General features: G+C 55.9%; 1 protein-coding gene across 1 annotated transcript; it reads right to left on the bottom strand.

The window, feature by feature from the left end:
* Positions 1-253: 253 nt before the first annotated feature.
* Positions 254-13,891, bottom strand: VILL (villin like). The gene is made up of 19 exons (XM_056129343.1): positions 13,826-13,891; positions 13,605-13,678; positions 13,137-13,358; positions 9,821-9,929; positions 8,301-8,411; positions 7,823-8,022; positions 7,355-7,433; positions 7,171-7,269; positions 6,449-6,605; positions 6,145-6,245; positions 5,277-5,414; positions 5,011-5,169; positions 4,218-4,397; positions 3,563-3,708; positions 2,729-2,873; positions 1,249-1,431; positions 1,065-1,124; positions 622-867; positions 254-367 (listed from the first exon to the last, which is right to left on the bottom strand). Exons 1-19 carry the CDS (start codon positions 13,889-13,891, stop codon positions 254-256), a joined length of 2,589 nt encoding a protein of 862 aa, XP_055985318.1.
* Positions 13,892-14,095: the final 204 nt, after the last annotated feature.

Here is a 14,095-nt window from a genome sequence, read left to right as displayed (position 1 = left end):
TCCTGGCCTAAGAGCCCCCTTCTCACCAGTGGGACCCCCGGAGTGATCCAGACTTGGTAGCACATACACAAGTTTTTACTGGGGATGGGGGGCAGGAGAGAGACCTAAAGTGACTAGGAAGTCACAGCAGCGTCTCCCCTGGCACTCAGAGGTGTGTGTGTGTGTGTGTGTGTGTGTGTGTGTGTGTGTGTGTGTCGGGGGTGGGATCCACAAAGGTCCTGGAAAGTGGGTGTCAGAAGATGGGAGGCAATTCTCAGAAGAAGCCGAACTGCTTTTTCTCCTGCTGCTGCCTCCACTGGGCCATGCTGTAGAATTCCTCCTTGGACTTCCCAAAGATGTCTTGGAAGTCAGAGTCTGAGAGGTAGAACTGTGGGGGGAGGAGGGATGCAGAGAGGGGAGTCCTCTGAGTCCAGAAATCTGTTCCCCCAACCCAGACACCCAGAGTTATCTCCCCTGGGCTCCAGGCTCTCCTCCCCACATCTCTCCACCTGCCACCATCCAGGACCCATGTCTCCCTGGAGCAGCCTGCCCACTGCCCCCCCCTCCTCGGCAGCCCCCAGGCTCCTCTAGCCTGGTTCTCTGGCCTTGGGCTGATGCTGAGTGTGGGTCTCCAGTGCCCACCTCTTTGTGGGCCGGGTCCACGCCATCTGGCAGGTCCTTGGCGGGCTGGTGCATCAGCTGTTCTCGCGGCAGGCTCACGGGCCTGACCAGCCTGGTGTCGCCATGGTCGCAATCGTTGCTGCCTATCTTGGAACCCAGCTCCGGCTCATTCTCTGAGCTGTCCTCGGGAGCCCTAAAAGCTGTTATGATCCAGGGAGCTTCCCTGCAATTGGCCAGCCAGGTGGACAGTGGGAAGTGACCCATTTCCTGCAGAGAGAGGCCACAGGCTGGTGTGGGGTGCTGGGCTCCCACAGGGAGGCCATACTGAATCTACCACCTGTTTAGCCCCTTTGCTGCCTCACTTTGAAGCCCCTGAGCTCGCCCTCTGCACCCAGACCCCGGGGGAGGGGTGTGTGTGGGTGCAACTGAAGGTCCCCCCCCACCCCCCACTGCTGTCATCTCACAGAGTCGGCAGGTCTTACATCCAGGCTGCTCTCCACCACCTCCTCATAGAACTGGTTATTCTGAGGGCAAGAATGAGGATGTGTGGGTGCAGGGGCACCAGTGGGGCCAGGAGAGCTTCCCACACCCACATGGGGGATCTCAGGCAAGGTGGAGATATTGAGTGTGGGGTTTCGGCCCACTCACAGTCCACTTGTTGGGGTCCCAGGAGAGGAACCAGCTGGTGAAGGTGGGGGGCTCATGACCCTGCCTGACCAGCACGATGAGGGTGGCCAGGCTCCTCCTTGCTGGGTGGTTTTTTAGGTACTCCCGGCCCCAGGCCAGCGCCTCCTTTGCCTCTCTCGCCGCCGACCCGATCCACAGGAACACCTGGGTCACAGACAGGGCCTGATGTGGGCCTGTGCAGAGCTGGCCTCTCCCTGCCACTGGGCCCAACCTGTGGTCTCAGAGCCCACCCCTTTGCTCCCATGCCAGCCACCAGGCACATGCCCAAGCATAAGCCCACCGGTGGGCCCTGAGTGTGCATACTGCATTCAGTCTACAGACCTCTGTGGGCACCTGTGGGAGCCGGGCACAGCTGTATGCTGGGGCTGGGGGTGTTCACAGTGAAAAAAAATTAGACACAATTCCCCACTCTTGGGGTCAGCGAGAGAGCTCAAAGGGGGAAGGGAACATGTGGGGGGCCCTTTGCATGTGGAGGCCCCAGCTTAATCCCTGGAAGCACATGGTCCCTCAATTGCTGCTGGGAGAAATCCCCTGAGCACCTGTAGGGGTGGTCCCCCAAACAAACACCACCCTCCTAGGGTGTTTTTGTGTCATTGAGTGGGTAGGGCTACAGAGAGATTGAAACATAGATCACCAGCTGGAGAAGAATAAGTAGGAAAAAAAAAAGAATAAGTAGGAAAGAAGCACAGTGGGGTGGTTGGGGTGGATAATGCCGTTTGAAATTAGAATGAGGGGAGTCTGAGAGGGTGATGTTTGTAAAGATTTGCGGGAGTGAATGTGTGAATCCCAGGCATGTCTGGGGGTTCTAATAAGCAGAAACCAGCAGTGCCAAGTTCCAGCACGCAGGCCTGGAGTGTCAGGGTCCAACAGTGGGGAGTGTGGCCATGGAAGCACAGCAGGGGAGTGGGAGCAGTTGTGGTCACTGGTTTGGGTCACAGGGGGGTTGTGCTCTAAGGGACTAGGGAGCCCAGACACCTTGTCACCAAGGTCAGACCCCTCTGGCCCCAGCGCAGTCCTGAGGGTCTCCCACCACACAGCTAGACAAGGAGTGGGTAGTCACATAGAGCCGCACACAGACAGTCACACAATGGCACCACGGCCTGATCCCAGCCCCTGCACACCCCCTTCAGTCACCCGCTAGTATCTCCAGTGCTATCCAGTGACAATTGGCCACTTGGCTGCACAGCCACAACTAAAAGGCCCAAGGAGCCACACCAGAGCCCATCACTCCCTTCACCCTGCTCTCAGAATCACATGCCACCAGAAGGCACAACAGTTACAAGTACCGAATGGATCACAGTCACACCCACATCTCAGGCACCCCGTCTCACTGCTCTTATCACTGTCACCCAGTGTTAGAGGCACGATGACATCCATCATCCACAATCATACAGGCATACAGCTTGGACTGACATCCCATGCGTGGGGGTGGCCACCTCACCTCCTGCCAGGTGTCAAGAAGCATGATGCCATACTTGTCCAGATCCTCTTGTTGGAAGAACATCACTTCCGTGAGGACCAAGCGGCCTGACTGGCTGGAGCACCCGAACAGTCGTGGCGGGAAGCTGGTGTCCTCCTCTGGGAGCCTGGCCAGTGTGGGCATGAGGTGTGAAAGGCGTGAAGGCACAGGGGCCCTGACACCAGGGGCCTGAGATGCACACCCCCTGAGATGCACATCCTGCTCCGCGCCCCAGTGTGAGCTCCGCTAGAGATACAGCCCATTAGGCCATCGGGCCCACCCCGGATGCAGCTCCAGCAGCCCGTGAATCTTGCCCAGAGTCACTGTGATGAGGGGAAGCTGGCTCCGTGCAGAGCACAGGGCAGGAGGAAGACCAGGTGCCAGCCCTGCTCAGAGCTGAAAGCCCAAACTGGGAGAAGGGAAGGAAGGCTGAGAGAGAGGAGAGCAAAGCATGGAGGTTTGTGACAGCGCGCGCACACACACACACACACACATACACACACACCACACACACACACACACACACACACACACACACACACAGCCAAACCCCTCAGGATTGTAGGGCTGGAGAAAGGCACTTTGCTCTCTTGCCTTTTGCCAGGGGGACAGTCCAGGACGGGGACAAGGCCAGGAGCACCTCCTGCCAGCAGAGGGCACCCGTGCCCTGTGTTCACCACTGTCTTCCCTGATTCAAGTTGCCCAGTTGGTGTTCTGGGAGGCCTGGGCTGGGTTCCTGCTGTGGGACCCTCTGTGAGTCTCCCTCTGGGCCTCCGTGTCCTCCTCAGCATGAGAAGAGCCTGCCCCAGCCCTCACCTCTTGTTTCTGGGGTACGGGGCACAGCCTCCCAGGACCTCCCAGAAGTGGGGAGGCTCTTGGTCCTCCAGCACCATTTCTTGTTTCTTCCCCGAGACGGTAGAGGCCACCCTCCGCGCCATCAAACGCTGGTCACCGTTACAGCCCTGGCAAGCAGAGAGACTTGGGTCAGGCCCACCACGGGGAGGGTCTTCAGCCTCCTGCCCACAGGTAGGGAGCGCTGACTCACTGGAGGACCAAGACAACATTCTCCTCTCCCTGCTGCCCCCAGCTTCCTGAGGCCCTCTCTGGACCCGGCCAAGGTGGGAAGGGTGTGCCAGGCTGGGGTGGGTCATTCATTCATGGTTTATGTTGGGAGCAGAGAACACTCTGGCAAAGTGAACTAGGACTCCCGTTCTTCCCAAAGGGCATGGGAAGGATCCGCTTCCTGCTTGAGGCAGGAAGGAGGGGAGCGGCCTGGACGTGGCCGGGCTCAGGCCTGTGGACTCCCACATCCCCCTGTCACTGTGGCGCCCCCAGGTTCCACTGGGCCTCCTCCTGCCTCTCCTGGCCTACCTGATATGGTCTGCCTCCTGTGGCATGGCCTCCTCCCCCCGCGACCCCTCATGTGGCTCACTGCCTGCGGTGGGCATCAGTGGCTTAGCATCGGGGGTACCTTCCCAAACCAGAGGTAGCAAATGCCTGGCGTGAGCAGAAGGAAGATGTCATCAGAGTGAAGTGCCGAGGCATGGGCTGGCACCTCCACAGTCTTGGTGTTGTGGTATTCAGTGCCTTGGATATGGAGGAGTCGGATGGCAGCTGGCCACTCCCCCTTTCCATTGAGTGCAGGGTTCTTCTGCAAGAGGATCATGCCTTAGTGGTCCTGAGGGGGGAACCAGATGCCAGGGAGCCCAGAGCTCTCTTCAGGAAGCCAACACTTTTGTTTTCTGGGTCTCTTGGGTGAAGAGTGAGACGAGCCCCTTGGTCTGCAATAGGACCTTTTCTTTTTTCTTTTCCTTTCTTTTATTTTTACTTGGGGGGCCACACCCAGAAATGCTCAGGGGTTACTCCTGGCTCATGCGCTCAGGAATTACTCCTGGCAGTGCTCGATGTCCATATGGGATGCTGAGAACCGAACTCGGGTTGGCCGCATGCAAGGCAAATGCCCTACCCCACTGTGCTATCACTCCAGCCCCAGATAGGCCCTTTCTAAATGGGTCCCTCACCCCCAATTCTGATGGGTCAGAGCCTGGCTCCACAGAGACTGGGGATTGAAAGGAGCAGCTTGGCCAGTTTGACCCTGGCAAGACTGAGGTTCTTCATGGATGCCCTTGGCTCTGGGGAAAAAAGGAATAAACCTAGGCAGGAGCACCAGGGCTGGGGCAAGTACCAGGAATGTCGGGAGTTGCCCGCTGAGTCCAGGGTGCAGCTCAGGGAGGAGCTGGAGGAGCGCACTGGCTCATGCTTACCTGGAAAATGACCAGGCGGCCCTTGAAGATGGCCAGGAAGTGGGGGGGCTCACTGCCCATGGTCACATGCACCTGCACCAGGGCTTTGTGGTACTGGATGTCCAGCTCCTCAGTGTGGCTCTTCAGAGCCATGATCTTCTGCGCATTGGCACGAAGGCCCTGCGGGCAGTGGGGGGAAGACCTGGTACAGAGTTTCAGGACCACCCTCAGGGCCCCTGCTCTGGCACCTTCAGGAGGCCATTCCTGCCCTCCTCGGGCCAGCGCACCTTCCACACATAGAGAACATGCTGACTGTAGCTCATTGTCTGGTAGGTGTAGAGGACCAGGTAGCAGTCGTCTGCATGCAGCTGTCCGTGACATCTGGGGTCCATGGCCTGCCGGCCGTGGTGTTGTATGCACCACACCTGCAGGCAAGGGCTCGAGAGCACAGGGGGCTCCTCCATACAAACAGGCCAGAAAACACCCCTTGTTCGGCACCCTGACTAGCTTTTGCACTGGACTTTAGCAAACGTCTGCAGGTGACTGTTCTCTGTGCCCCCAGGACCCAGTACACATGGGGAGTCTGGTCCCAGTGAGGCCTCTGTGGGGCCTGCCCTGATGAACAGGGGATGGAGCCCTGAGCCCTGGCACACTGCTGCCCCAGCCGGATGCCAGCTGCGAGGCCTGGTGAGAAGCAGGTCCTGGCTTAGCTTCAGCCCGGGCCAGCAGAAGCCAGGCCTCAGATTCTGGGAAAAATTCCCTCTTTTCAAGGATCACTTAAGAACAAAGGCTGCTGACACAGGAAAACACTTCCTCACACTTGGTGTGATCTATCGTTCTCTGAGGGTAAAGCCGTGTGCAAGGGCTGGTCAAATTTGGTCACACCTCAAAATAGCCCTGAGTTGGCAGGGGGATCTGAGCTGCCCCTACCCACAAACCCCTAGCCTGGGCACCAGGAAGCCAGCCTGGCTTGTCCTGGGTATACACGGAGTCCCATAGTAATGGTGAATGATGGTGTGACTGGCTGTGACATTCAGGAGGAATGGTCAGGACATACACGAGCTCACATAGATGTGCACGATATACCCCGTACAGACATGCACTTGGGCAACATCGTTCACCAGCAGGCAGAGCCCAACCCGAAGTGCCCCTCACCTCCACCTTTCCTGAGCCAGAGTCCACCATGCGGAACTGGGCTACAAGCTCAGAACGGCGCTGCAGCTTTTTCATGTTCATCTTTACTGGATTCCGTTGACCTGAATGGGAGTGTTTGTGCGCGGTGGTGTGGCTGGGTGTCACAGGAACGTCCTGCCCAGTCTCGTTCCCTGTCGGGACCAGGTTCCCTCCAGCTCACTCAGGAGTCTCTAGGAGGCCCCAGGTGCTGCCCAACCCCACCAGGAGGCCCCGCCCACCAGGAGGCCCCACCCCACCCAGGGCCTTGCCCCGCCCCACCAGAGGCCCCGCCCCCTCCACGCACTTGTCTCGTTTTGGTTCCTATTCTCTAGCGGCACTTTGTTCCAGGTTTGGAAGAGCTGCTGGAACTCAATGGACTCAGCCCCCTCGTTCACCACCTCCACGTTGGTGTAGGTCGGGTAGCCCTTGGCCTGGATGAAGTCCTGGGGCCCAGGCTCATTAGGCAAGGGCTGCAGGGCTCACAATCCTCGCTCCACCAGCTCCACCCAGAGGACCTCCCGCTTACACAGCAGGGGCTTGAGCACCGTTAATTAAGCGAGCTCATGACCTAATTATCACTTCTCTGTCATCACTGACTTCTCCGGGTCCCAGCGGGCAGGCAGGGCTGGGACTGGGAGGTCTCGGGCAGGGCTGGCTGAGCAACCCTTCCCACCCACCGCAGACAAAGCTCTGCCGCCTCCCCCCATCATAAAGGAGAGGACACCCAGTGCCACCGGCTCCTCAGACTTGAAGGGGTCCCATTCTGGTGTCTTCTGGTCTTCCTGTCTGGGCTCCTAGGGCAGGCCACAGCCTCACTGTCAGGGCAGTGCTGTTTCCAGCCTCAGACCCCAGCACAGGGTCATAACCCCTCCTACATCAGACAGGAGTGCCAGGGCCAGACCATCACCCCATCTCGCCCCCAGGACCCAATGCTTCCTGCTTACTCTCCAAGGAGACCCTGGGCGAAGCTGTCTCTCCCTACACACCAGGGTGGTCCCCACAGCTCACCAGAGCCCGGCTGAAGGCAGCCCTTCTCTCCAGCAGGCTGGAGCAGCGACCCTGCCACACGTAGATCCTGAAGCCCCCCTGGTCCAGGAGATAGCACTTCTGGGGGCAGAAGCGGGGATACTCAGTGGGTGATCTAGACCCCACTGGGCCTTGGGCTGGGGCACTGGGGTAGGGCCTGCCTCACCTCCTCCTGCAGCAGGTCTCGGGTCAGAGGGCAGGCTGCCCGCTCCTGGACCACCAGGTTCTCATCTTTCTTGTAGACACTGGGGGCAGGGCATTCAGATGGAGGCAGCTCAGCCTCTGCCTGGCCTGGCTCCCCCACTCCCCTGGCACTTGGACACCTGTGCCAGAGAGGCAGAAGGCACAGGGGCTGGTGCCCTGAGATGACGTCATGACCTCTCTGCAACCTCCTTGCAGAGACCTGGGCAACTCCCTGGCCCTTTCGGGCCTCCCTAGCCCGACCTTACAATGGGCTTCTCAGTGAAGCAGGCGTGTAAGAGATGAAGCCTGGGGCCAGGCCCCGATGGGCCGCCCTAGAACTCAGGCCTTCTTTGGAGGGCTGTGGAGACTGTGTGTAGCACAGCAAGGCAGGGGCTCGGGCCATGTCTGTCCCACCCCGACCCCCACCCCGCCATCTTCACAGTCTGCTCACTAGTAGAGGTGGACATTGGCCTTCTGCATCTCTGTAATCCCCTTGGTGGGTGGGGCAGCACGCAGGTTGCCCACTCGGCAACCCAGCACGGCTCTCATGATCTTCATGAGCTCGGGGGCTTTGCTCTCGTTGTCAACCACACCAATCTGAGAAGGGCCTCCTTGGTCCCTGTTCTGGAGGCTGCAGGCCAGCACCAGTCCCTGGGGGTGACACCTGGCCGTCAGCACCCTCAGCACAGGACCCCCAGCTCAGACAGTCCAGCCCAGATCCTTCCTCTCTCTGCTCAGTTCCCAGGGGACAGAGGAAGTGTCTCCTCGTCCTGGCATCTAGGGGTACCACCAGCGCAGGCTGGAGACTCAGGGGAACCGGATGGGAGCTCCTCAGGTGGTGGCAGAGACAAACCTGCCTCTTGGGTGGCAGAAGAGAAGCACCTAGAAGGACCCCCGCCCCCCTTGGTTCTTGGGGGATAGGGACTGACCCGTAACTTCTCTGCAGTGCTGGTGTTGGGTCCGTTCCATTGGATCACCATCTCACCCAGGTCCAGCAGGAAGATGCCATTCTTATTAAAGTTGTTCCAGGACAGGGCCACCTACCAGGACAGGACGGGAGACAAGGCCAGGCTGCAGCCCCCAGGTGGAAGGAGGTGTCAAGGCCTGTCCCCGCTCCTGGGAGCATAACTGGTGGGTCACTTGTGACCATGCAGTTGTGTGTAGCTGGGGCATATGTCTGAGCACCACACCCCAGTGGTGGCATGCATCTGTCTGTATGGCCCCGTGCAAGTCACTGCAGATGTGGTATGTATGATGGGCTGCCACTTTCACTCCAGACCCCTGTGCATGCAGACACACACACCTGGATTAGGGTGTGTACAAGTGTGTGTGCACACATACCTGGACACAGTCATTGTGAACATGTGTGTGAGCTCATGGGGGACTTGTTGCCCCTACAGATAAAGGGACACTTTGGAGGGGAGAAGTGGGGACTCTGAAGAATGCACCAGGATATCGGGTGATCTTCAGGTCTCTGGGGGTGTCCCACATGACCAAGGAGGTTGGCCACGGAAATCTCTGGGTGATGGTAAGGTGACTAAGGTTGGGTAGGATCGCCTGTGAGTCACAGGAGGGCCATGTACCATGGAGCCAGTAACAAGCCACCATTTACACCATGGAAATCAAATGCCCGCCTGTCTCTTCCAGCATGTTCCTGCCAGACAGCAATGAATTTTTTTTTTTTTTTTGCTTTTTGAGTCACATCGGGCGATGGACAGGAGTTACTCCTGGCTCATGCACTTAGGAATTACTCCTGCCGGTGCTTGGGGGACCATATGGGATGCTTGGGAATCAAACCCGGGTCGGCTGTGTGCAAGGCAAATGCCCTACCCAGCTGTGCTATCACTCCAGCCCCAGTGAGTGTCTTTTTTTTTTTTTTTTGCTTTTTTTGGGTCACACCCGGCGATGCACAGGAGTCACTCCTGGTTCATGCACTCAGGAATCTCTCCTGGCAGTGCTCGGGGGATCACATGGGATGCTAGGAATCGAACCTGTGAACCTGGGTCTGCCGCATGCAAGGCAAACGCCCCACCCGCTGTACTACTGCTCCAGCCCCGCAGAAGCCTTTCCTCTAACTGCCCATGGGCACCCATGGCAGTGGGGGACCCTGACAGTGAGAGGCAGTGCATGTGTCCCTAGGAGAAGGAGTGACAATGTGTGAGGGGGAGTGTACACCCCCCAATCAGGCTCCCTCCCACTGAGCTTCTTACAAGGATCATGCAGGTACACCCCATAACGACCCCTCCCCAAGCTCTGAAGGTGCCCCTGAGACAAGAGGAAAGTGGGTGAAAGAGGAGAGGCACAGGCACGGGGCCGCTAGCCCGGCTCTGCCTTCCCAAGGAAGGTGCTCAGGGCCTGAGCCACTGGCCAGCACCACCCCGTCCCCCACATCTGCCCCGGGGTGCTGTCGCACAGCGCACATGCGTGCAGCCATCACGCTGCTCCTCACCTCCCCGGCAGACGCGTGCATCTTCCCGCTGACTTGCAGCAGCCGCTGGGTGCTGTACCCGTGACTCTCTGTGTGGTTGGAGGCGGCAGTGAAGCCTCCTTTCCTGTAGCTGAGGAGGAATGGGGTCCCAGGTAAGTCCAAGCCCTGAAGGGAGGTAGGGCAGGAGGGGAGCAGGAGCAGGCACATGGCTGTGTCCGTGAACAGCTGGTGGTAAAGCCCTGTAGCCAGCACCCAGCCCACACGGGAGAGCCGGTGTGGGTGCTTTGTCTGAGTGCAGGTGTGTCGACACATTCGGGTACATATTGTTGTTCTTCTGTTCACCCCTGGGAAGAAGCAGGAAATGCGCACATGCATGTGCAGGGGGAGACACGCGGTTCCTGAACCCTAGCAGCACTGATGGGTCTGTTCATCCCTGTGAGTACAGAGGGGACCCATGGAATTTGGGGAGCGGCATGTACCGTGTAGGTGAACATGAATAGTCATAAATATGGGGTGGTGTGTTTTTCGCAGGTAGGTACATGTGTTTGTATCTACACTATGTTCATATGTTCATAAGTGCATGCATTGTTCGGCTGAATGATACAGAAATGGCCGAGATTTAGCAAGTCTCTATGGCTTTACTTAAATATATTGCAGTGATTAAAAAGGGAAGCCAGAGAGATAGTACAGTGGGTAAGGTGCCTTGTCTTGCACATCACCAACCTGGGTTCAACCTCCAGCACCCCAAATAATCCTCTGAACATCACCAGGAGTGAGCCTTGAGTGCAGAACCAGAGTAAGCCCTGAGCACTGGTGAGTGTGGACAAAACCACCAAAACCAAGAAAGTACTTGAAGAAACCAGGGATAAGGTGCAAGTGGTCTCAGTGCACATGCCGTGTGTGTGTGTGTGTGTGTGTGTGTGTGTGTGTGTGTGACCTGAGATGAGATGAATCCTGGGCACCAACCAGTCTCCCAGGTGGAGAACTACAAGGAGAGAACCCTCCCCTCTCTTCCACCCCCCCCAGCTTCCTGAGAAATCCCGTAGAGATACCTCGAAATAAAAACATTGCTGACCCTCAATCATATGATCGTCTAATCTTTGATAAAGGTGCAAGAAATGTGAAGTGGAGTAAGGAAAGCCTCTTTAACAAATTGTGCTGGCATCACTGGACGGCTACATGCAAAAAAATGGGCTCAGAACTCTGCCTAACACCATGTACAAAGGTAAGGTCTTTAAATGGATTAAAGACCTCAACATCAGACCAGAAAGCATAAGATACATTGAAGACAAAGTTGGCAAAACCCTCCATGACATTGAGGCTAATGGTACTTTCAAAGATGCCACACCACTGGCTGAGCAAGTAAAAACAGAGATAGATAAATGGGACTATCTTAAACTAAGAAGCTTCTGCACCTCCAAAGAAACAGTGACCAAAATACAAAGACAGTCTACAGAATGGGAAAGGATATTCGCTGAATACACATCTGACAAGGGGTTGATATCCAGGATATACAAAGTACTGGTTGAACTCCACAGGAAGAAAACATCCAACCCCATAAAAAAATGGGGCAATGAAATGAACAGAATTTCTTCTTTCTCAAAGAAGAAATCCGAATGACAAAAAAGCACATGAGAAAATGCTCTACATCATTAATCATCAGGGAGATGCAGATCAAAACCACAATGAGATACCATCTCACACCTCAGAGACTGGCCCACATTCAAAAGAACAAAAGCAACCGATGCTGGTGCGGATGTGGCGAGAAACGGACACTCCTTCACTGTTGGTGGGAATGCCGACTAGTTCAGCCCTTTTGGAAAACAGTATGGATGTTTCTCAAAAAATTAGAAATTGAGCTCCCATTTGACCCAGCGATACCACTCCTGGGAATATACCCCAGAGAGGCAAAAATGTGTAGTCGAAGTGACATCTGCACTTGTTTGTTCATTGCAGCACTCTTTACAATAGCCAGAAACTGGAAGAAACCTGAGTGCTCAAGAACAGATGACTGGTTAAAGAAACTTTGGTACATCTACACAATGGAGTACTATGTAGCTCTTAGAAATAAGATGAAGTCACGAAATTTACATACAAGTGGTACAATATGGAAAGTATCATGCTAAGCGAAATGAGTCAGAAAGAGAGGGATAGACATAGAAAGATTGCATTCATCTGGAGGATATAAAGCAACAAAATATGAGATTAATACCTAAGAATAGCTGAGATCAACACCAGGAGGATTACTCCATAGCTTAGAGGCCAGCCGGGTATTCTAGGGGAAAGGGCAGTTCAGATAGAGAAGGGAGCACCAAATAAAGGGTGTTTGGAGGATCCTCCCAGGAGGGGAAATGCATGTTGAAAGTAGACTATGGACTGAACATGTTTGCCACTCAATGCCTCTTTTGCAGACCACAACACCCAAAAGGAGAGAGAGAACAAAGGGGAATGCCCTGCCACAGAGGCAGGGGGGGGGAGGGGGATATTATCCATGGTGGTGGGAAATGGGCACTGGTGGAGGGATGGGTATTTGATCATTGTATGACCGAAACCCAAGCACAAAGATTTGTAAATCTACAACTCTACCTCATGGTGCTTCACTAATAAAAAAAAACAAAAACAAAAACAAAAAACATTGCTGACCATTCCTGGATGGATATTCTTTGTGGAAACCGGAAATAAATAAAAAACATATCTTGAAAACATTTCCATGCAAAACCTTGGGTGTAAATGTTAATAACATTTGTCTGGAACAGCTGGAAGTAGGAAGGATACAATGTGCTTTAAGTGGTTGGACAGAAAGCTACCCTGTGTCCAGACCATACCAGTGGATAGGGCCCGGAAGCTAGAGTGAATGAAACATGCCACAATAAGGCCTGGATCTGAAACACACCATTCTTCCAGAAAGGCAAGCCACTCACAGAATGACAGCAGATCACTCCCAGACATGAAGTGGTCAGGACAGTAGCTCCCCACAGGGCAGGGAGGAGAACAGACACAGCAGAAGCACAGAAGGCTACATTTGGGGGGGTTTGAGGGAAAGGTTAGAAACTTATGGCGATGATTGGAGCCCGGCTATAGTACATAGAGGTGCTTGACCTGCATCTGAACTACTCAGGTTTGGTCCCCAGCACTCTACAGGGTTTCTTGAACATAGGAGTGAGCCCTGAGCACCAACAGGGGTGCTCCCCCCCCAAACCAAAAAATAAACGTAACGAAATAATTTTATGATTCTAACAAGTCTGTGAAAAAAGGGGGGGGGGAAGAAAGCTGCCCCACATCTCAGGGGAGGGAAGACAGCCTCCCAAGGAGGTGGCCCAGGCAGCCCTGCACTCACAGGATTCCATCACGGAAGTAGCTGCGGAAGCAGTCCGACTCGTGGCCCTGTGCCTCGCGGTGCTGTACCAGGCTTTTCCAGAACGTGACCTGGGAAAATGTGGCCAGGTGCTGCAGGAGGGCTTCGGCCGTGCCCTGTGCCTTTTCATCTGTGTTCCTCCCGATCCAGTAGTGCAGGTCAATGCGGCATGACCCCTGCTGGGCCATCAGGCTCTGGAGGACAGAGGGCCCAGGTTGTTGAACATGGGGGGGGGCAGGGGGAGATGGGGGTGTGGTGGGCCTGAGGTCCAAGGTGGTGACAGAGGTCATTCATGGAGAAGGTGAGGGTATCGGAGTGGGTGGGATGTGATCCCAGGGACCATACCCCCCTCCCCCAAACCTCTGGAGGGGTGGCAAAGTTGAGTCTGCAACCTCTGATAGTGGCTGGACAGGGACCCCCCCACCCCCACCTCCACCCCAGGGACTCACGTGGAGGATGATGTAACAGTGTTCTTCAAAGAAGCTCCCATAAGCCCTCCTGGGAACAGGCACCATCTCCAGGTTCTGGGCAAGAAAAGGGACCTGTGACAACTCCAGAAATTCCTGTGCCACTCCCCAAGCCATGAGGGGTGGGTGGGGTGCTGGAGGGTGCCCAAGTGAAGGGGCAGAAGAGCTTTGTCTCCAGATGACACCACCCATCTGTCCCTTTACCTCAATGACCCAAATGTGGAGGTCCCTCTTGTTCTTCATAGCTGGGAAGTCCTTTTTGAAGTCCATTCTAGGCCAGCTGGGTGGGAGGGAGAAAACAAGAGACAGAGTTGACAGACCAAACAGTGGGACTCGGGGCTTCTAGCAAGACCTCTCCACTCCGCCAGGTCCCCTGGCCTCCCTCGTCCTACTGGGCAGCTCCCTGCTCTGCCCTGGGGGCCTCCATTCCTCCTCTAGACCCCCAGACTCACCATTTTCCCTGGGGTATCCCCC

Source organism: Sorex fumeus, unplaced genomic scaffold (assembly GCF_029834395.1).
Source record: "Sorex fumeus unplaced genomic scaffold, SorFum_2.1 ptg000072l, whole genome shotgun sequence".
Classification (NCBI taxonomy): domain Eukaryota; kingdom Metazoa; phylum Chordata; class Mammalia; order Eulipotyphla; family Soricidae; genus Sorex; species Sorex fumeus.
The sequence above is the reverse complement of the archived record's forward strand: the minus strand, read 5'-3'. Positions and strand labels throughout refer to the sequence as shown.